At 32.4% G+C, this 21,085-nt stretch overlaps 3 protein-coding genes across 3 annotated transcripts; all 3 read right to left on the bottom strand.

The window, feature by feature from the left end:
* Window positions 1-677: 677 nt before the first annotated feature.
* On the bottom strand, window positions 678-3,156 carry LOC110667267 (lectin-domain containing receptor kinase VI.3-like). Its single transcript, XM_021828063.2, has one exon. The coding sequence runs from the start codon at window positions 2,919-2,921 to the stop codon at window positions 888-890; it is 2,034 nt and encodes a 677-aa protein (XP_021683755.1). The 5' UTR covers window positions 2,922-3,156; the 3' UTR covers window positions 678-887.
* A 2,504-nt stretch (window positions 3,157-5,660) lies between these two features.
* LOC110667270 (protein NODULATION SIGNALING PATHWAY 2-like) lies at window positions 5,661-7,599 on the bottom strand. The gene has a single exon (XM_021828066.2). It carries the CDS (start codon window positions 7,328-7,330, stop codon window positions 5,771-5,773), a length of 1,560 nt encoding a protein of 519 aa, XP_021683758.2. The 5' UTR covers window positions 7,331-7,599; the 3' UTR covers window positions 5,661-5,770.
* Window positions 7,600-12,161: 4,562 nt separating this feature from the next.
* Window positions 12,162-19,308, bottom strand: LOC110640667 (ubiquitin-activating enzyme E1 1). The gene is made up of 7 exons (XM_058146998.1): window positions 19,063-19,308; window positions 18,346-18,734; window positions 17,757-17,974; window positions 16,282-17,076; window positions 14,715-15,583; window positions 14,184-14,616; window positions 12,162-12,890 (listed from the first exon to the last, which is right to left on the bottom strand). Exons 2-7 carry the CDS (start codon window positions 18,719-18,721, stop codon window positions 12,294-12,296), a joined length of 3,288 nt encoding a protein of 1,095 aa, XP_058002981.1. The 5' UTR covers window positions 18,722-18,734; window positions 19,063-19,308; the 3' UTR covers window positions 12,162-12,293.
* Between the last annotated feature and the right edge of the window lie 1,777 nt (window positions 19,309-21,085).

The raw sequence follows: 21,085 nt of genomic DNA, 5'->3' as shown, positions 1-21,085 counted from the left end.
TTAATTGTGATCTGTACTTCATGACTAGCGGATAAAATTTACCCTTGCTCTATATCAAAGTAGGATGTTTTCACAATAAAATTTCTTAATGTTAGAGAAAATATATTTTAGATTCATATTCATTAAATTACTCTTTTATTGAATGAAGTCAATCACATTATTTGTTTTAGAATTATCTTCTTTAAATATCATTGATATAAATTATTCTTTTTATGAAAAAAGTCACTTATATACATTATTAAATAATTTTTTTTCAGTAGGAGTCAAATAAAAAAAAAGAATTATCATTTTTTACAACTAATTTTTATTTGCATAGTATAAATTATTTTATGATTTTTCTTTCTTAAATTAGTTGCTTTAATGTTTATTTAATTATATTTTTAATACATCTGAAATTAATTTAATGATAAAAAAAATTAGACTAATAAAATGATTTTCTAATAATAATAATAATATATTTTAAAAAAATTGACTTGCAATTTTAATTTTTGTGAATTTTTTTTATAAAACTTATTTATATTTCTAATTGAATAAATCCATATGAATAGAACTTGGACAACAAAATAGTAAAAAGTTATCTTGTTCTAAAATAATTAATATAGTCAGTATCTTTTTTATCCGCACACGATTCTTATAAATTTAAAATATAAGATGTATGGTAAAATTTATATATTAAATATATGAATGTCATGTATTTATATATTAAATTTATGATAAATCAGATCTATACAAGAATTTTGTGTGAAAAATAAGAAGAAAGAATCAATCCTGTTCTAATTTCTAAAACGATCGGAGATGAACAACAAAACGACATGGAAAAACTGCAAGTCAAACAGAACTATCTTCCGGCACCTATAGAATTTGTGGACATTGCAAGTCAAACAGAACTATCTTCCGGCATCTATAGAATTTGTGGACATGAATCTATTGGAAGATGAGTTATACGATGTGCTTGTCATTTCAATTGATCTCAGTTGCATCAATCTTGCGTTTATTTCGCTCAGACGACTAGAATCAATTGACCCCCAGTTTTCTACTGAAGGAAGCTTCTCATCTCCGTTAAGATACCTTGTAACTTGCCTGATGCTAGGCCTCGCTTCTGCTCTCTGATGAGAACAAAGAAGACCCAATTCCAGAACCAACTTCATGTCTTCTTCTACATAGCTTGACCCCAACATTGAATCAACTGCATCAAGAATTCTTCCCATTTGTTGGCATTCCATTACCCAATCTACCAATATGAACTGGCCTGACTCGATAGGCCTCCTGCCTGTAGCGACTTCAAGAAGCAGAACCCCATATGCAAACACATCTGAATTAGTCGAGGCCTTCCCTGTGCGTGCCAACTCTGGCGCAATATACCCAATAGTGCCGACGACGTTTGTGGTGTGTGAATTTATGCCATGATCATATAGCCTAGCAAGACCAAAGTCTCCCAATCGTCCGTTCATTTCTGCGTCTATCAGGACATTGCTAGACTTGATGTCTCTGTGAATCACCACTTGCTCCCATTCTTCGTGCAGGTACATTAGCCCCGCTGCAATGCCTTTAACGATGTTGAATCTTTGTTCCCAGCTCAATACCGAATCATTTTTCGGATGGAATAGCAGCGAGTCGAGGCTTCCATTTGGAATGTAGTCATAGACTAGAAGGAGATCATTTTTCTTTTTACACCATCCTTGGAGATTCACTAAGTTCTTGTGCCTTAATCGTCCCAGGCTTTCGATCTCTGCTACAAATTCTTTCAACCCTTGAATCGAATTACGAGTGATCTTCTTAACGGCAACTTCATTTCCAGTACTAGGCATTACAGCTTTGTAAACTGTACCGAACCCTCCAACTCCAATGATCTCAGTATCTTTAAAACCTTTAGTTGCTGTATAAAGATCTCGATAGCGAAACCTGTGTGGACACTCCAATTCCCAATCTTCAAGTGTCTCAAATTGCCTCATTCTTTTGTAAAGCTTGAAAAAGAGCAGTAACCCAGACAAAAGAACGGTCACTACACATAAAGCGACGATAAGAGCAATCAATGAGAATTGGAAAGACGATGAATCTTTGTCGGCTGGAGGTATAGGAAGTCGAGAGAGATTCAATGGAGGGGCTGCTCCTGTTGTGGAAAAACTCCATCCCAAAATGTAATGAGAGCTTGCTGGTGTGTCCCCTGTGGCGGCAGAGAAACCAACATACATAATCTCCTTCACAACTGAAGTTAGATCAACAGAATGTTGGAGGAGTGGTTTGACTGGTTTCTGTTGCCACATCGGACCTATTGTTACATTCACAGTTTTACTCACACCATTATAATCAACCCAGGCTTGAATTGGGTCACCTTTATGCATGTCTATTTCGTCTTCTTTCTGTGTGTTGTTGATGTCAGTGTAACCAGCAGGCCTCGACGTTTTGGAATCCATGCTGTTAATGTTGATTCCAACATGGTTTCCATTGCTATCTTTCGGCTCGTTGAACCCTTTAACAGTATCGAATTCAACTGCGAAAATATGGTTTAATTTATTGCCTTCATTCGACTCATTAAAGAGGCCGAGGTGGTGCCCAGCAGCAGCTCCTGCGATCTGGTAGGTGGGAGCGATAGCGAACGCGAGGCCATAACCTCCTTGGCCTGAAGCAGGAGGAACTATTGAGAAGACGAAATAAGTGCTGAAAGAAGTAGCATTTGGTGATGTGCTGCTAAACATTTGTATAGGTTTGAAATAGAATCCATGTCCTATGGCATTTTTCGTTTTGTTAGTGAGCCTGAGGGCACCACTAGGCTTCAAAACAGAAGCTCTATCAAGAAGAATCCTCCTTTCATTTCCATTAATGAATCCTTCGAAAATGAATTCTTCTGATTGAGCTTCATGAAGAGTAACAGAAAAGTAGAAGACTAGCAAAGCTAAGGAGATCATGGACAACAAGGCCATGATGGAGGTTCCTATTTTGCTGTGGAATTGGAAGATAATACCAAGAAGGATCAAAAGAGATGATGGGTATATAAAGAGAAGAAATGAAAGACTTGAATTTGTCAAAAGTCCAGAACATGTAGATGCAATTAAGGTGAAGGGGAATTGGGCATCAAATTCCGTGGACCTGTGTATAAGCTAAAAGGCGTTAGTGTCATTGTCCAGTGCCGTATATCTTAGGCTTTGAATTTTCAGTCCGTTCTGGACCTTAAATATTATTTATGGTTATCTTCCTTCACCTGTAAAATGCAAACAAGGAAAGTCTTTTATCACCTTTATAATGAAGGAACGATTACTAATTTCACTGTATTACTTGATTTATTAAATTGAAAAATATTATTCATATAAATTTTCACATCAAAGTTCCCAAAGTCTTGTAAGGATGACTAGCTTGTTCAGCAAACACCATTGACGATTACATTAAGTTTTTACATGTATTGTTGACCCTCAATTTCAGAAGGCCGCAGTCTCGTTATCAGCTAATTAAATCTAACCCTTAGTGGTAAAACTCACTGCGTTTTTAAAGAAAAACTCAAGTTTCAATCTTTAAAAATTATATTATTAATAGGGATAGTCACGAATCCGAAGAAATTACGTAAGAAATGAATAGAGAAAATGAGGAGAAAGGGAAAAAAAATTCTAATAATTTTTATATTATTTGGATTAATTACTAGAATAAGAGATAAATATAATCTCTTCCTTAAAAATTAAAGGAAAATAACTATTATATCCTATTTTTCTATTATATTGTATAAGGACATCTAAGTAATTTTAATATAAATAATACTTTTATTCCACATTAATTTCTCTCCTTTTCACTTGAATTTGGAGAAAAGTATGTTGGATCAAATAAGACAATTTCAAATAAGACAATTTAAAAAATCAAAATTTTCTTATATTCTCTTCATTTCTCTTCTCTATTTAATGTCTAAAAAAAAATTTTATTTTTTTTTTCTTTTTATTTCCTTTAATACAAACAAAGACTTAGTATTAGTGGTCCCTTTACTGCACATGCTATTTGATGCTAGGAAGATAACCATTTTTTTTTTTTAAGAAAGGTAACAGTTTATTATGTTAAGAAGAGACAATTTTAGTTGTATTTATCTTAGCTTATAAATTAATTTATAAGTTTTAAAAATAAATTTATCTATTTATTTATATTATTTTTAAATTTATAAATTAAAAAAAATTAAGAAGATTATTATTTTTTTAATTCTCATAGACTAATTGAGTAGCGAAATCAAACTTCATAAAACACCTCAAATGAGAAAAACTATAAGATACTCCTGGTGTATTAATTTTTAATACATTATATACTCACAAAAAATCAGTTATCTGATGAATCATGAGAGATGAACCCCATCTCATTATGAAAGAAGAAATCAAGCTTCTTAAAACACCTCAAATAAGAAAAACTATAAGATACTCCTGGTGTATTAATTTTTAATACATTATATACTCACAAAAAATCAGTTATCCAATGAATCATGAGAGATGAACCACATCTCATTATGAAAGAAGAAGCATATGCTCCTAGAACACCTAATAAAATCCCTTGAAATAAATATGTTTTCTGATTATAATTGTAAATAAACATGATTCGTGTGCATTGCTTATTAAAAATTGAATACAAATTCGTATTCATAAGTAATGCTGAATTGGGTTAGTGGCATTATTCTCTCTCTCAAATATTTATATTTTCTCTCCCAACTTATGGCATTATTCTCAAATATTTATATTTTCTATCAAAGTTTTATAACCAATAAACTAAAAAAAAAAAAAAATGATGATTGCTCTATCTTTGACCAATAGGCCAACTACATATACCCTCTTTAAACTAAAAGAAGTCTTATATATCAAGTTTTAACTTGGCCATATTGCACTCATCTTCATATTGCTAAGACTTAAGAAGTCAACGTTGACATTTCAACTTTTTATAAATTTATTGGGATAATAATATATTTATTATAGTATTATAATCTCCTATTATCAAAGTTTAATTACTTGTTTCCTAATAAAAGTCTTATATGAATATATTTTTTAAATTTAATTAGAAAAAAGAGGACTGAAAATGAAGTATATATAAAGAGGGGAGACATTGCTTGTAGCGTTGACCTTTGACTCTTCGACCAAACCCATTCAATTGGATCGGCTAAGATCGCATCCCGTGCGACGGATGGTCCGTCGTAAAGCGCGTATGAGAAAGATCTACGCCGGGCTACGTGGAGCCCGTGAAACACGCTTGTTGTCTGGCTTCCAAAACAACAAGGTTACATTAATTCTTTTATTGTATCTTATGTCACATTTATATATTTAATAAATAAATTTAATTATATATTTTATATATTATATTGACTTTATGATAAATTAAATTTAAATAATTTTTTATTTGATTTTTTTTAAATAACATTTGGAGAAATTTTTAGTATACCAAATTTTATAAAATTTGGGATAAAAAATTAATAAATAAACAAATAAAATATAAACAGTATGAATAAGAGTTTCGATTAGGTGATACTGAAATTTTTTAATTCAGTGATATTGAAATCTTTTTAAAATTATAAATTTTTAAATTTACATTTTAATTAAAGTCAATTATAATATATATATATAAATGAATTTATAGACATTTTATTTTTCTTTAAGTTTTTTTTTCAAAATATACAATTCTTCATTATATGTATACTACACAGTCAACAAATAATTAAATAAATAAATAAATAGTAAATTATCAACATTTTAATTCCCTAATGCCGTCTTCTCTGTTAATTATTATTATTATTTTTTTATTTGTGTGAAACTCGTCATCATCATCTCCATGAAGAAACTCTCAACAATGGAGTTCCTTTCCACTCCAAGACCATTTCATTGTTGTTCTCTCCTTCAGTCCTCACTCCATATGGAGTCTCTCCTTGTCTCACCATTTCTTGGGCTTCCATCAAGCTCTGGTTGTTCACTATCAGCCCTTCAAACCCTAATCCTTTCATAAAATCACAACTTCCTTCCTTTATTTCTTCCCAAGTTTGCATCACAGTAACAGAAGAGACATAAGGTGCAATAAACAAACACTCCATTGATAATCTTGCTTCTACAAGAAGAACTGGAAAGTTCAGTTCTATTGATTCCAACAAGGCTTGGTAACGTTCCATGTAACTCTCAAAAAATGATCCAAAACCATGACAATTTTTCAATGTCTGGCAATCGCCACCATCGCCAAGTGTCACTATACCTCTATTATTAGAGGCCGAATCGGCTAGTAAATCCTTAGCCACTGCTAGAAACTCCATGACTTGCCTTCTGCTTCTTCTCTTCCCCATGTGGGGAAGTGCCCACATACAATTAAAGGCCAACCATTCTCTCTTCCCTCCTCTTTTTGTTTTTCTCTTCATCTCGCTCGCCAGATCTTGCAGCTCCATCTCCTCCACATGCAATCTTATGCCTAAAGAGCCTGCGAAATCCTGAAGCTGCCTCCTTGTCTCGTCAAATTTCCTCAGTGGAACAGAATCAGAGTCCTCTTCTCTCCACTTGATTCCTGTAAGCTTTAAAGTAGTTTGCCGGGAAAGAGACATGATGAATGAAGACCACTGTACCCCCTCTCCCATGTCAAAGTCTACTACGTGTAGAACCTCAGCGTCATGAGGCTTAGCCTCAAGGATCGCCGAGTTGGCTGTGAAATGAGCAATCATCCCATAAGGGAAAATTTGATAAAAACCCTCAAAGGCTGTGGCAAAGTTCCTGCCAGATTCTTGTTTAAGATAGTCTGCTTGCTTCTTGTCCGAATATTGCTGAAATGCATAACACAAAAGACGCTCCCCGATCTCACTGATGGGACTAACTTTCTCACTAATGCGTCGCATGGTCACCTCTGCAAGTTCGGCCAGTTTATTTTCCACCGCCTCTCCATATGCCTTGGCTAGATGGTTCACACTGACTTTATAATTGATCTCGAACCCTTCATTTGGAATGGTTAGTGTTTGCTGGATGAGACGGTCCATGGACGTATCACCGGAGACAATGGATGGGCTATGGCTGCAACTTTCACCACCGGTTTTTCCTTCACTATGGTGATCATGAAAGGAAGAATTATTTTCCTCAGCACCCTTTAGCCATCCACATATGTCCTGCATTTCCTGACTCCAAAAGAGTTCTGATTCCTCCAAATCAAATGGCAAACACTTATCAAGCGGAAATTCCAAGTTCATGTTATCCACAAATTCAGTATTGGAAGGAAAAATAGGAGAGATCTCAGAGTGATGTACATAAGCATCGTTGCCTAGCGCATAATTTGCATATTGATTATCAAGAAATAACTCTACGTCAATGTTAGAATCATGTGGAAATGGAAGGTGGAAAAGCTGGGATTCTAACATGTTTTGGAAGGGCAATTAATGGGCTTACCTAGTTTGAGAGTTTTAATTATAATTTGTGTATGATTAAGAGATATGGGTATATATGAAGGTTGAATAACATAAAAAAACAAAAGAGAAGATATTTTCATGCCAGAACGATTACCAACTTCTTGAGGATTCCTTGCTATCTTTTTCTTGGCAACGAAGGTTCAACTTCAAAATAAATTAAAGGAAATTTAATTAATTATTTCATAGTATTCTTATGACCCTTTTAACCTATCTACTGTTGTTTACGGAGATAGTTCCATTCCAAGGGCCTCTGTCCTATTTTTTCCACAATAATTTAAGAAGAAAAAGAAATATAATATCGCAAAAGAGAGGATACATTCAAAATTTCATGCAACGCAATACAAGGTTCAGGACGACCAGGCACGTCGACGCGTTGATCCATTCCTTGACTGTTTCTTTGTTACAAAAATTCGAATATTGTACGTACAAAAGTTAAAACCATGTTTAGGGAAGAGATTATTATTAGGTACACCATGTTTAAGACTCACTTTTCATAATTGAAGGGGGTTTACATTTTTGAGAGATTGAATATTATTTTTATATATATCGATAGTATTTTATAATTTTCTTACATAAATAAACAAATGTATGAGACATAACCTCCCATTTTCTATATTAATTGTTTGACATAGGTCCATGAGATTAGTAAATAAAGAAATCAAATTGATTAAGGAATAATTAGGGAAATATTATTGGTTATTGGACAACGCCTTAATGGATACTAGCTAGTTTAGAAATTTCTACGAATAATAAATTCTGATATTATGGAGAAATTATATAATATAATAATGATTTCATGTGATATATTTTATATAGAATGACAACTTAATAATGGGTGAATATATATATATATATATATATATATATATATATATATATATATATATATACACGTGAGTTTCAATGAGTAAACATGAATAAATCTCAAAAATTTATAATCATCTTATAATTTTTTTTTAAAAAAAATAATTATATATTTATTTGTCTATTTACACTAAAAATGTATGTTTTTATAAAATTGAGACTATCTAATCATTTATTTATATAATCACTGTACAAAACTCAAATATTATAGATAAAAATGAATAAAAATAATATTTTATTATAATTTAAATAGTTTAATTATTTTTTAATTATCATACACAAATTTTAAACCACAGATAAAAGTTGAGAGCAGCTAATAATTAACCCAAATTTCATTAATCTAACCGGCAGCTCAGATAGTCGTATTCAATGCTTGATTACTTAAGGGGATAATCATGTTAATTAATTAAATATAAAAGTATCACGAAAATTCCACAGAATTGCCTTAATGTTATGCATATTTGTTTACGTGAAAAGGGTCTCAGGTTGATATAATAATCATCATAAATTAAAATGGAAGTACTAGAGGCTCTTAATGAATGGTAAACATAAGTTTCATGTCATCATTTGTTGGTAATTTAAACACTTAAATTTTTTTTAATATTTCATTAATTATAAATAAATTTTTAATTTATTTTAAAATTTTCTAATGAATTTTAAAATTCATTAGTAAATTATCAATCAATTTTTAATCAATTAGTAATTTGAAAACTTAATTGTTTTTTTAAAATCTCACAAATTACCAACAGATGAGAATTATCAACATATTTCTCATCTGTTGGTAACTTGAACATTTAATTTTTTTTATCTCTCAATTTACTAATGAATTCAAATCTGTTGGTAAAATCCATTGCTATATTAATAAATTTTTGCAGAATAAAATATCAAGAATTCAAACTCTATTTTTTAAAAAAATAAAAATTAAATTATATATATATAACTATTTCTAATTAATGTGAGGAAGTTGAAGAAAAATAAAAAAAGAAATGTGGTATGTGAACGTACACTAATTTTCTTGCACTTAAATTTAAGAGGTCAGTAATAAATATTGCATTTAAATTTAAGTATTTTTTAATACATTTCACTTATAATTTGAGTATTTTTAAAAATTATATTTTATTACTTAAAAAGAAATTTAAAAAAAAAACATATAAGCTATTAATTTTTTATTTTAATTATAATTCAATGACAATTGACTTTTTTTTTTAAAAGATCAAACATAATAATTTATTAAAAATATATTTACATAGAAATAAGTTATTTTCAATTAAAATTTAAAATTTTAGGGGGATCAGTTTCTTTGTGTCGGTCATTGAATATGACTGATGCACACACACAGGAGTATGCATGTGGTGACTACAGGAGAATAAATATAAAAAAAAAAAATTAATAATAATAATAATAAAAGAACAATACCATGGCTTCCTGCGGTATTGGATAAACTTATTCTATAAGCAGTAGAAGCTAAGCTTCAACAACATCAAAACGACAATAGCTTAATACAACCGATCATTTTCATCTAGTTCCACCAAACTCCTAATCTCCATTAAAAAATAGTTAAATTTTTTAAAATTATTAAAATTTTATTCAACTTTATCGATCAAATTTTGAACTTCATTTTTTGATTTATTTATAAGTACCATTAAAATTTTAACATTACCGTATTCATCAATAATTTTATTTAATAATCATTGAACATCAAATAGTGATAAAATTTAATAATTATAATAAAAAAAAGTACATGATTAAAATTATTTAATTTCATCAAATGATTAAAAATTTTGAAAAATTTACAATAAAATTACAAGAACTTCCTAAATTTTTGAAAAATTTGAATAAAATTTTTATGCATTTTAAAAATTTGGTTGATTGTGTTACGATTAAAAAAATTTGATAGAATTACAAAAATATGAATAAAAATATATTAATAATCAAATAAATTATTTTTTATTTTATTTAATTATTTTTTATATAAATAATTAATATTATTTAATTTTTTAAGTATAACAAATAATTATATATATAAAAAAAAAATCATCCAAATACACTAGAAAAAATGAAAGGAGGAAGTACACGCTAGGCAGTTGATTGACAAAAACTCCATATTAATTAAAAAGTAGTTAAAGTGAGGGTGTGCCATACGTCTCTCACTATATACCAACAATCCCTCATTCTATGTCATTTCAGAGTAGGAAACACAGAATAAATGAATGATGATTTAGTTATTTATTTGAGAAAAGACCCCAAATTTCCTGGGCTTTTACTAGGCAGGAAAAAGCCATCACAACAGTCTTCACTCATTATAATTATAATTTATTAATAATAATAGGACTAACATGAAAAGATATTTAAACATGAAAAGATATTGGTTTTATATATATGTGTATATATATATATATTATCCGGGAATGTTTGCAATTAGTTGGTAGAGACGTAGGGACTCAACCACCTTCAATTTCAAATGTAGGATTGAAAAAAAAAATACATAAATAAATCTATACGTCTAAGCAATCGTGCATTTGGTGGTTTTTTTTTTTTTTAATATGTAAATTAATTAAAAAAACATATGTAGAAATAAGTGAAAATTATGAAACTAAACTATAAATAAATGAATCTCGTTCATGTGGTATGCGCTCACATATAATCAAAAGCTTAATAATTAAAAGTATTATCTTACTAATTACACAAGTGCCTAGGGATCAAAAATTGAATACATGAACTAATTAGCAAAATATTTAATTTTGCCTTTTTATTTTATTAAGAAAGATTAGTTTGGCTCATTTTTTTTACTTTTTTGTTTAAATTAATTGACGAATTTTAATTTAAATTCAATTTCATTTAAAAATTAAAATTTATATATAAAATTTTTTAATTTAAATAAAAATTAATAAATTCAATTTCTGTCAAATTTTTTTATTTAAATTAAAATTTAAAAATTTCAATATACACATATATTTATGGGAATTTAAACTAAACATGATATACCCATTAATGCCGACGGGTAGTCCATCCTCTATTGTCAACTATGATTCACATTCATATATCTTTTTTTTTTTTTTACCAGAATATTCATATATCTTTTTTTTTTTTTACCAGAATATTCATATATCTTTGTTGCTTGTGTTGTTCTGAATGAATATTGTGCCCGTACATATATGCTTTTTCGTCTTCAAGTATATGCATCTCTGCATCACGCCGCCCTCTACACGCTCTTAATTACTGATCTATCCAGCGATCCAAATGATGCAGTGCCGCCACGTGCTCGAGTGAGTGAATCAGGTGAGTACATTTCATAAGCCAATTAGAGATTGAGATTTAAATCTAAAATATTTCTTTGTTTAAAAAAAAAAAAACATTTTAGATGGTTGATAAAAAGAAGTTTAAAATTATGATTTTTATTTTTAAAAATTTTTAAGATATCTACAAGATAAATATGGTAAAAATATAAATGTAATATAGACATTTAGTAACAGGACAATGAATATATTACGTCTTAATCATGCCTAACGTAAAATATCGAATACCCTAGCACCAAAAGTTTAATAAATTAGCAGCCCGAGTGAAAAAAAAAAAAAAAAACTTAAAATGATGTGCAAAAAAAAATCAAAATATTTATAATTTTAAAATATTAATACAAAACTGATTTTAAACAAAATTAATGATCATAAATCATATGTATAATCGATCTTAACTATTATAATAAAAACTTAATTCTTATTATATATTATTTTACCAAATAATCAGACAAATTTTTTAATATTTTTAAAAAATGCAAAGATTTGAACTCTTAATCCCAACACTATATGGCGGACATATTGCCCAGTGGCAACTAGAGCGAATATGAAAGAGATGAAGCACCCGCACAAAACTTCTAGCACAAGTAAACAAATGCAGAGGATGTATCAAAATAGTACACAGATTGAATGTTAACAAATATCCAGTTTTTTCATTCATCTAAAATTCGTTCATATAAACTAAAATTCATAACCAATGTCGTTAAACTTTATAGCCCTCACAATCGATCAAATGCTAAATTTCAAGAGCCAGAAAGCTACCTGAAGTAAATGGAAATTTGAGGGATATCAATATCATTGTCTTCATCGTCCTCACAAGCAACAACCACATCAAAGTGTCGCCGATATGAAGGCAATTCTGCCTTGCCAACTTCCCTCGCCAGATCAACCAACTTCTTGCCCATGCGTTCTTTATGCCTGGGGAACATGCTGTTATAAAGCAGGCAACTGCCATAGGAAATGCTGTAAGCATTTAAGCCCTTGTTTTGTAGCCATTCAAGAAGCTCCCTTAATGTTGGATTGTCTTTTAAGATCCACCTATCCCACACTGTCCACCTCATATCTTGATGCTTGATCACCTTAGGTGGAACTGGCTCAGCCATGGAGAACAGTGGGAGTGCCAGGTTAGCAAAGCTGTTTCTATAGTCCTCCAATTTGTGTCCTCCATCAAGAACCTTGTATAGCTCCAAGCAAACAAGGCCAGTTGCCATAGCAGTGGAGGTTGCAATTGCCGGAATGATCCTTCCAGCAATGAATTTAGCCTTCAGCTTGTCAACTTCAGGTATGCCGTAATTCCTTGCCCTCATGTTCGCAAGTCCAGCTATCAAGTCCATATGATAGTTTGTGTCATCATCCTGCAAATGGAAAAAATTGCAAAGAGTATAAAGTCTCATGATTGTTTCACATAAAATAACTTGTCTATAGAAAATAATTACAAGACTAATATCTTTTTGAGAAAATAACTACTTTCCATTTTTTGGTTGCCACATTGAAAATCAAATGAAAATTATTTTTTGATTTTTGGAATACATCAGAAAACATTAATATCCTTTCAATAGTAAGCTTATGAAAATGTTAAGATCCAACAAACTTCAACTTATTCTGTTTACTGTTCAATATAATTTAAGAAAAAAAGGAAAGAAAAAAAGAAGTAATTGTGGTTGTTGCTTGCAATCAGTGCCACCAGTCAATAGCTAATAATAGCCAAGTTGTCAATAGCTAATAATAGCCAAGTTGACTACTGATAGTCAATAGAATAACGGATAAGTGTTTATGTGGTTCCCTTACAAGTTAATTCACTTTTAAGGAGATCATCAAAGTTTGGAAAACATTTTCCACTTAAAAAAGGAGTCATTTACAAGTTTTTTCTTTTACCAAGAAAACATTCGACTAATTTTCCCAAGCGTCACAAACACCTGAGAAAGCAAAATATGAAAGGAAAATATCTTCCATAAAAGAAACAGAGCTAAAGGTTAAAATAACACATAATAAATGGGCGAGGGAGATGATGTTGAAGGAGATTCATCATCAAAGTTCATATCAATGAAGCCGAATTGGGATGTCACGATGAAAAATTATAATACAGTACTTGATAGGATAAAATACATAATATAAAGCCGGCACAAACAGGTATGGCGCATGCATTCATCAAAAACCAACCAGTTAAAGACAAAAAGAAGCCATTCCTAGTGTTGAACATGAAGAGCAGAAATAGGTTGCATAGCAAATCTATTATCAAGAACACTAAGCACAACAAAGAATACTAAGATCCACGAGAGGAAAACAGGCAGGCATTGTCACCAAACTTCTTTATAATTAGAAAGAGACCTCCCTCACCTTAGAAAATTACACAACGGAAAATTTGTATTAATAATTATTACCAAAAACCTAATAAACCAGCTAAAAGTACCCAAAAATATTAAAACTAGTAAGAAAGCTGCTGTGTCATTCTTGCCTGACACATACAACAGACGTACATAGCATAACAGATAACTAACAAATGACCCAACCATTCGTACAATGAACCTAATCAGGCAGCGAACTATGTGATACTGACATACAACAGTAAATGGGTCAACTAATAAATACACAGCCAAAGATTCTATCATCCATGAAAATTAATTTAAATGAAGGAAAAAGTAACAAACCTTCTCAAACTGAATTGGATTCATCCTGAAACCAGGCAATAAACACTTCTGGCAATTTTCTAACTTCATGATCAATTCACCAATTACTATAGCATCATCAACTGATGATGGAAGGGGGTTTGTAGCTTTCTCATCAGTTTCAATCTTCACATCCTCCTTGGGCTGAAATTTGGGGACTATCACTTTACTAATGGCATCAGCCAGCTTCTTAGGAGACTTAACCCAATCAGGAACTGGAATGCCAAATATTTCAGCGCGCAAGATGGATGCAGCCATAATGAAATGGAGGTGACTGAGATCATCAGTGGAAAATTGCAGTGGGCAGGGGAATCGCTTAGGAGCAGACCAGAATGGTGTTCCATTACTAGTTGTTGCATCCTCAGGAAAAGTGAATGTCAATTGCTTCACACGGTTAACAAAATAGTCTTCAAATCTGGTTCCATTTAAAACATACCATCAGAAGTCTAGTTAAGAAAAAGTTGCGCTATAATGTGAAATAGAACAAACATAAGAAACAAGGAAGAGCAGTACTTCAGACGAGCCCAGGTGATGCAGTCTTGGAATTCTACGCATCTCTCCTTGTCAAGGCACTCAAGAACACGCTCCAAGTTGTCCTTCGCCTGTGCATCACCAGCACTCTTCATTGCAGATGTGTACTCATTTGGGTTTCTCAGGTAGGCATTAACTTCAGTAGGTGTCTTCTCAAGCAAACCCTCAAACTCAGATCGAGCCCATGTCAAGCAGTGATCTATGTTATGAGGGAATGAGTGAACTGTGCACATAGGTGCTTGCCTTTCAGGTGGGTCACGTGAAGCACCGTAATTTTCAGTCAAGTGAGGAATGACCATCTGAGTGTTGCACTTGGCACCTAGGGTTCCCGACTCCAGAAGAGGCTTCTGGAAATACAAGCATCTTGCATCAACGTAAAGCCTAGCATTCACATTATCCAAAGCATTTATAACAACATTTAGATTTTCCCAGAATGGGTCGTCAAAGACATTCTCAGTCTCAGGACTGGCACGGTTCTGCAGTGCTTCTATGTTGAGATGAGGATTAATCAAAGCAGCTGCAGAAGCGGCGACCGTTGATTTAGCCTGTCCAATGTTCCAGTCCCGGAAGAGAAACTGCCTACTAAGGTTACTCTTTTCAATAACATCATCATCTGTAATTGTCAGCTTCCCTTTCTCATGACAAGAAACCCCCATCAAAGCCAAATTCTTCAAGAACTCACACCCAAGGGCACCAGATCCTACCATAAAAACGTTAGCATCTTCAAGTTTTTTCTGGAGCTTAGACCCAAAGACTGAAATTTGTGCATCATAACGGCTATTCAAGGGCTTTAAGTCATTGGGATCCAATGGTTCAGTGGGAAGGGACTCCACCGAGTCAAAATAGAAAAACTGTCCACAAAAATAATAAGATACATTCGCATTAGCAAGGCTATAATATAAATATAGATAACATATGATGCTTAAATAATTTGGAGACTAACACAATGTTTGGAAAGAGGGAAAGTAAATTTTGAGACTAATGCAATGTTTGGAAAGAGGGATAAAAAAGGGACAAAATAAAATATGGCAAGGAAATTAAAGAAATTTCCACCATTCTCTTATTTGGAAATAAGGAAAATTAGGGGTTTATGGGAAAGGAAAATAATGGAGGGAAAAACAAGACATGGGGACATGTAGGGAAAAACAAGACATGGGATCCACAATTCGCTTACTCTCCAAATTGGATAGAAATTTGGAGAGAAAGTGCAAGGAAACTTAATTACACTACATTTCTACCCCTCAAATTATTTATTTTAATTACACATAACAAGCTAAAATAGAGATTTACTCCTGCTTTTTCTTCCCTAATATCCAAACAAGAGGAAATTTGGTTTTTCTTCCCTAAATACTTTTCTCTCATTATTTTCCTTCTCCCCCAAAATCTTTTACAAACAAAGAGTAATGCACAATCCAACAGAAAATTCATAATCATACTCAGTTTACACAATTGAAAGGCAGTCCCCAATAGACTCGACATAGTTTCAACCAAGGGCTATTATATCAAGTTCCCATACCCCATTAAGAACAACCCGAACTTAAATAACTACCTGAAAAAGAGGATGAAACTTCCCAGAGCAGGCCTTCACAACTTCCTGTCCAACAATACCACCAAACATAGCAGCCATGGGATTAAGGACAGCCCTAGCACCAAATGCAAAATGGCGCAGAATTTTTTGATTAATCTCTTCAAGCCTCCCATCTGTTGAGTTATCATTGATGCTGGTGACCAAAGATATCAATTTTTGAGCATCCTCCTCCGAACCAGTAACAGGAAAGCGTCCCAATTCTAAAATAAATTTATCCAATGCCTGGAATGCCAAGTGCAAGAGAGGCGGACGATCAAACTTGGAGAAATCACTAAGAAGGAAATCCCCTGGGTCCTTAAGTGCATCTCGCAATGGCTTAAAGTTCAACACCTTAGGTTGCTTCACTTGTGTCACAATACCACCTTTCACATATGCACCATAGTTTGTGGTGTCTTCCTCAATTTGAAATGAGTACGGTCTTGCATTTGTAACCTTTCTTGGCTTTCCATCATTCAGTTCACTCATTCCCTGAACTTCAGAGAACACAACCAGATCGCCATCCTGAAATTCAAGCCTCTCATCATCCACACAAGCCACAAGAGCAGATTTATCATTGCTGATAGAGGCGATTATGCCTGTATGTGGGTCCTCACCATCAACATCAAGCACTGTAAACTCAGGTCCAAAGTCGCAAAACACACTACCAAAAAGGCCCCGTACTTCAGATTTAATAAAAGCAATAGGAGGTTGATGATTGTGGCAGTAATCATCAAATTCAATTGCTTTCTCTAAGCTAATGTCAGTAAATACGACAGCCTGATAATATAAATCACATTCCAGAGTTATTAACAATAAAATCCACAAAAATGTATATAAATAGAAGAACCTGTGGATATACGAAAATCATTTGCTAAATGACAGAATTTAAAAGAGCAGCAAAACATCTAAATGCAAGACAGCATTTTATTTTTTACTGAGCAATAATAATTTTGTAATTCCAAAATTTGCAAATATACTCATAGCTGTTAGTCAATTAACATGCAAAATAAAGAATATTAAAAGCAAATATCAATGTCACATGTTAATATATATGCAAATGACAGAACAGCAAACTGGCTTCCAACTGAACGTGTATGATTCTAAATAGAAGTCATAAATTCTCACCTATGCACCATAGAAGATCCTATGATATTTACTTAGGCATACAAGAACTCGAAATTCTTTTCAATATCATTTTGCACACAATCAAACAAGGGATCATTTACATTGTTTGCAAATGTCAGGTAAAACTAATGCCATTATTCTAGTTTGATAGGATTCAATAAATTGGTCAAATGCCTATTACAAGAATTCCATTAGAAACTTTGGCATAAGATCAATGAAATTTATATATACATTTAACTATCTATACGATGAACTCATTAAGCAAGTGTTTGCAACGTACTGCAGCAGCAAAGAACAATTGTATTAGTATCCAGGTATTAAAGAAAGATTACCTGAAATTCAGATAGTTGTTCCTTGGTCAATTCAGTAGTTAAAGTGGAAATCACTACAGCGTTATTCAATTCTTGCAACTTTTGAACAGAAGCAAGGGCTCTATTCTTCCCCACATCGTCCTCAGTAAAAACAAAATTGCTGGACAAGTCCCACAATTCAACAACTCCCTCATCGTGCAAGGTCACTGACTTGACCCCAGCAAGAATCAGATTCTTTGCTGCATGAAAATTCAATTTCCTTAAAAACCAGTTTTCATTCGAAAATTAATAACATAATCCTTATTGGTTTGCTATTTATCATCCATCTGTAATACCAAAATAGATCAGTGCCTAACGTTGCATGTAAGATTATTTAAACCCCAAATTAAAAATAAAATGTATTGCAAATATTAGTCAGTTTTCTTAAATAATTTCATTCTTTTACACTAATAGGGAAAAAGTAAAATAAATGCATGAAACTTCGAGTGCATGTTTAGTATTCACATAAATACTACGTTTAAATAGAAAACAGTATCCCGTATCACAAATCAAAGCAAAAACCAAAACAAGGTAATCAAATCATTGAAAAAAAATGTAAGATCCTGCATACCAATTTCCGCGCCTAGACCTTGCATACCCGATACAAGGATGTTGGAAGCAAAGAGCCGCCGCATGGTCTCACGGCCGTACACTGCAAGCTGACGGCTGTGAAGATCCTCATCAATGTCCTGCGAGTTCCCATTCCCAAGAGTCATGATCGATGATTCAACGTTGCCGCTACTGTGGTTGTTATTGTTGTTAGCGACAATAGTGGTGTTGTCGGTACTCTTAGCGTTCCCCGTGCTTGTGGGTGATTCAGTGGTGGCCGCGGCCGAGGCGACGTGATCCACGCGGGCTTTCTTAGTCACAGATCCCGTGGCGCTGCGGATTGGTCCCTCTTGTTCTAGTACAACCTCTCCTCCACCAGCTCTCTTGCTAGGAAGCATATAGTGAGGTGAACTATCCAAATCCAATCCCATTTCCAAAATTATCAGTAAATTATTTTAGAATATCTATTGTTTCAAAAAAAAAAATCTAAAGGTTATTAACGCGGTACGTTAATTATAAGTTCTTATTCCACAAAAAAAAAAAAAAGAAAAAACAAAGGTTCACAGCTTTATATAGACGCAAAGTAATCAAAACCCAAATTTTCTCTCGATTTTGAGTTTTCTCGGCAACCAATCAAGTAGTAGCGAATAATCAAATATTTAAGAAGCTTAAAATTGAAACAGATAAGTGCAAGCAAAGAATGCTTGCAGAAATAGAGAAATAAAGCAGAAGAAGATACCGAGTAGAACAAGTAAAGAAAGGAAGCGATCGCGAAAGACTAGATAGATTAGCGAAGCAGAGAACAGAATTCTTGTGGTTTTGGGTAAAGTGTTTTCTGGGCTATGTTAGGGTTTGGATGCTCGATGAGTCTTATGCGATGGTCGGTCGGTGGGTTCATCTCCCTTGTCAGAGGGAAAAAGAGAGAAAAAGATAAAAGAGGGCGAGGGCTGGCGAATGGTGGAGTGGGCCGATAAAATCTGATGGTCAGATGGGTTAAATGCATAGATACTAGGTCTGTAAGAACCGTCCAATTCAACTAATTTCAATAAATTTTATAATTTATTAATTAATTATATTCAATTTAATAATTTACGAAATCAAAAAATTGTTTTAATTTTTAATTTTAATTAAAAAAATTAAATATAATCATTATATTATTTTTTTTAATTTAATATTTATTAGTTAATGATATATTTTTAATTATTAAATTAAATTAATAAATTTTATTTTAAATTATTAAAATTAAAATAATTAAATTTATTTTAAAATAAAATTATTTTATCTTAACATTATATGTCTTATACCCGCCCATGATCCGATTTCAATCTAACTTGGACTGGAGCTCCATAGGATCACATTGATACCGATTTTTTTTTTCTCTCTCTTAAAATATATAGCATCTTCCTCAAATTAGCATTTTCCTTTATTTTTTTTTTCAAATTAAATTGATTGGGTTCATCTCTCTCTTACAGGGAGAAAAAGCGATAAAGAGGGTGAGGGCTGGTGGGTGGTGGAGTGAGCCGAGAAAAAAAGCAGTGGTCAGATGGATAGGGCTGAGTACTATTTAATTTAAATTTAATAAATTAAATTTATTTAATTTAATAATTTAATTTAATTTTTAAAATAATTTAATTTAATTTAATTTTATTTTATATTTTAAGAATTTTAATTATTTTAATTCAATTTGATTTTAAAGAAAAAAATTAATTGAATTCAACTCAACTCAACTCAACTAAGCCTTTATCCCAAAAATTTGGGGTTGGCTATATGGATTCGCTTTTTTCACTCTGAACGATTTTGAGTTAAATCCTCAGAAATGTTTAATGCTTCTAAGTCATGTTGTACTACTCTCCTCCAAGTTAATTTAGGTCTACTCCTTTTTTTCTTTCTATCCTCTAACCTAATGTGCTCTACTTGTCTAACTGGAGCCTCCGTATGTCTACGCTTCACATGACCAAACTACCTCAATCTCTCTTTTCTCAACTTATCTTCAATTGGCACCACTCCTACCTTTTCTCTAATACTCTCATTACGGACTTTATCTAGTCTAGTATGGCCACTCATCCACCTTAACATTCTCATCTCTGCAACTCTTATCTTAGATGCATACGACTCTTTCAGTGCCCAACACTCACTACCATATAACATAGCCGGTCGTATGGTCAGATGCAGTAAAATTTTCCTTTTAATTTATTGGGAATCTTACGATCACATAAAACTCCGTGCACGTCTCCACTTCAACCATCCAGCTTTAATCCTATGACTAACATCCTCCTCACATCCCCATCTACTTGAAGGATCGAGCCTAGATATTTAAAGTGATTACTTTGGGACAGTACCACTCCATTCAAACTAACTCCTTCCCTATCACCAGTTTGGCCTTCACTGAACTTGCAATGCATGTATTCTGTCTTCGTTCTACTTAACTTAAAATCCTTTGACTCTAGAGTACTTCTCCAAAGTTCTAGCTTCCTATTTACTCCTTCTCGTGTCTCATCTATCAGAACAATATCATCCGCAAACATCATGCACCAAGGAATACTCTCTTGTATATGTTTCGTCAGTTCATCTAAAACTAATGTAAAAAGGTAAGGGCTAATGGCTGATCCTTGGTGTAATCCAATTGAGATCGGAAAATCACTCGTGTCCCCTCCCACTGTGCGCACAATAGTAGTTGCTCCTTCATACATATCTTTCAATACTTGTATGTACCTAATAGATACCCTCTTTTGTTCTAACACATTCCATAAGACCTCTCTTGG

The sequence above is a fragment of the Hevea brasiliensis genome, chromosome 5, assembly GCF_030052815.1.
Source record: "Hevea brasiliensis isolate MT/VB/25A 57/8 chromosome 5, ASM3005281v1, whole genome shotgun sequence".
Taxonomy (NCBI): Eukaryota; Viridiplantae; Streptophyta; class Magnoliopsida; order Malpighiales; family Euphorbiaceae; genus Hevea; species Hevea brasiliensis.
The sequence above is the reverse complement of the archived record's forward strand: the minus strand, read 5'-3'. Positions and strand labels throughout refer to the sequence as shown.

What these genes read in the sequence shown, in the direction of transcription:
- LOC110667267 (XM_021828063.2), bottom strand. Translation starts at nt 2,921, where the DNA reads ATGGCCTTGTTGTCCATGATCTCCTTAGCTTTGCTAGTCTTCTACTTT.
- LOC110667270 (XM_021828066.2), bottom strand. Translation starts at nt 7,330, where the DNA reads ATGTTAGAATCCCAGCTTTTCCACCTTCCATTTCCACATGATTCTAAC.
- LOC110640667 (XM_058146998.1), bottom strand. Translation starts at nt 18,721, where the DNA reads ATGCTTCCTAGCAAGAGAGCTGGTGGAGGAGAGGTTGTACTAGAACAA. An exon ending in AACAACTATCTGAATTTCAG is followed by an intron (nt 17,077 to 17,756) that starts GTAATCTTTCTT and finishes TTATATTATCAG; the next exon opens with GCTGTCGTATTTACTGACAT. An exon ending in ATCACCTGGGCTCGTCTGAA is followed by an intron (nt 14,617 to 14,714) that starts GTACTGCTCTTC and finishes AAATGGAACCAG; the next exon opens with ATTTGAAGACTATTTTGTTA.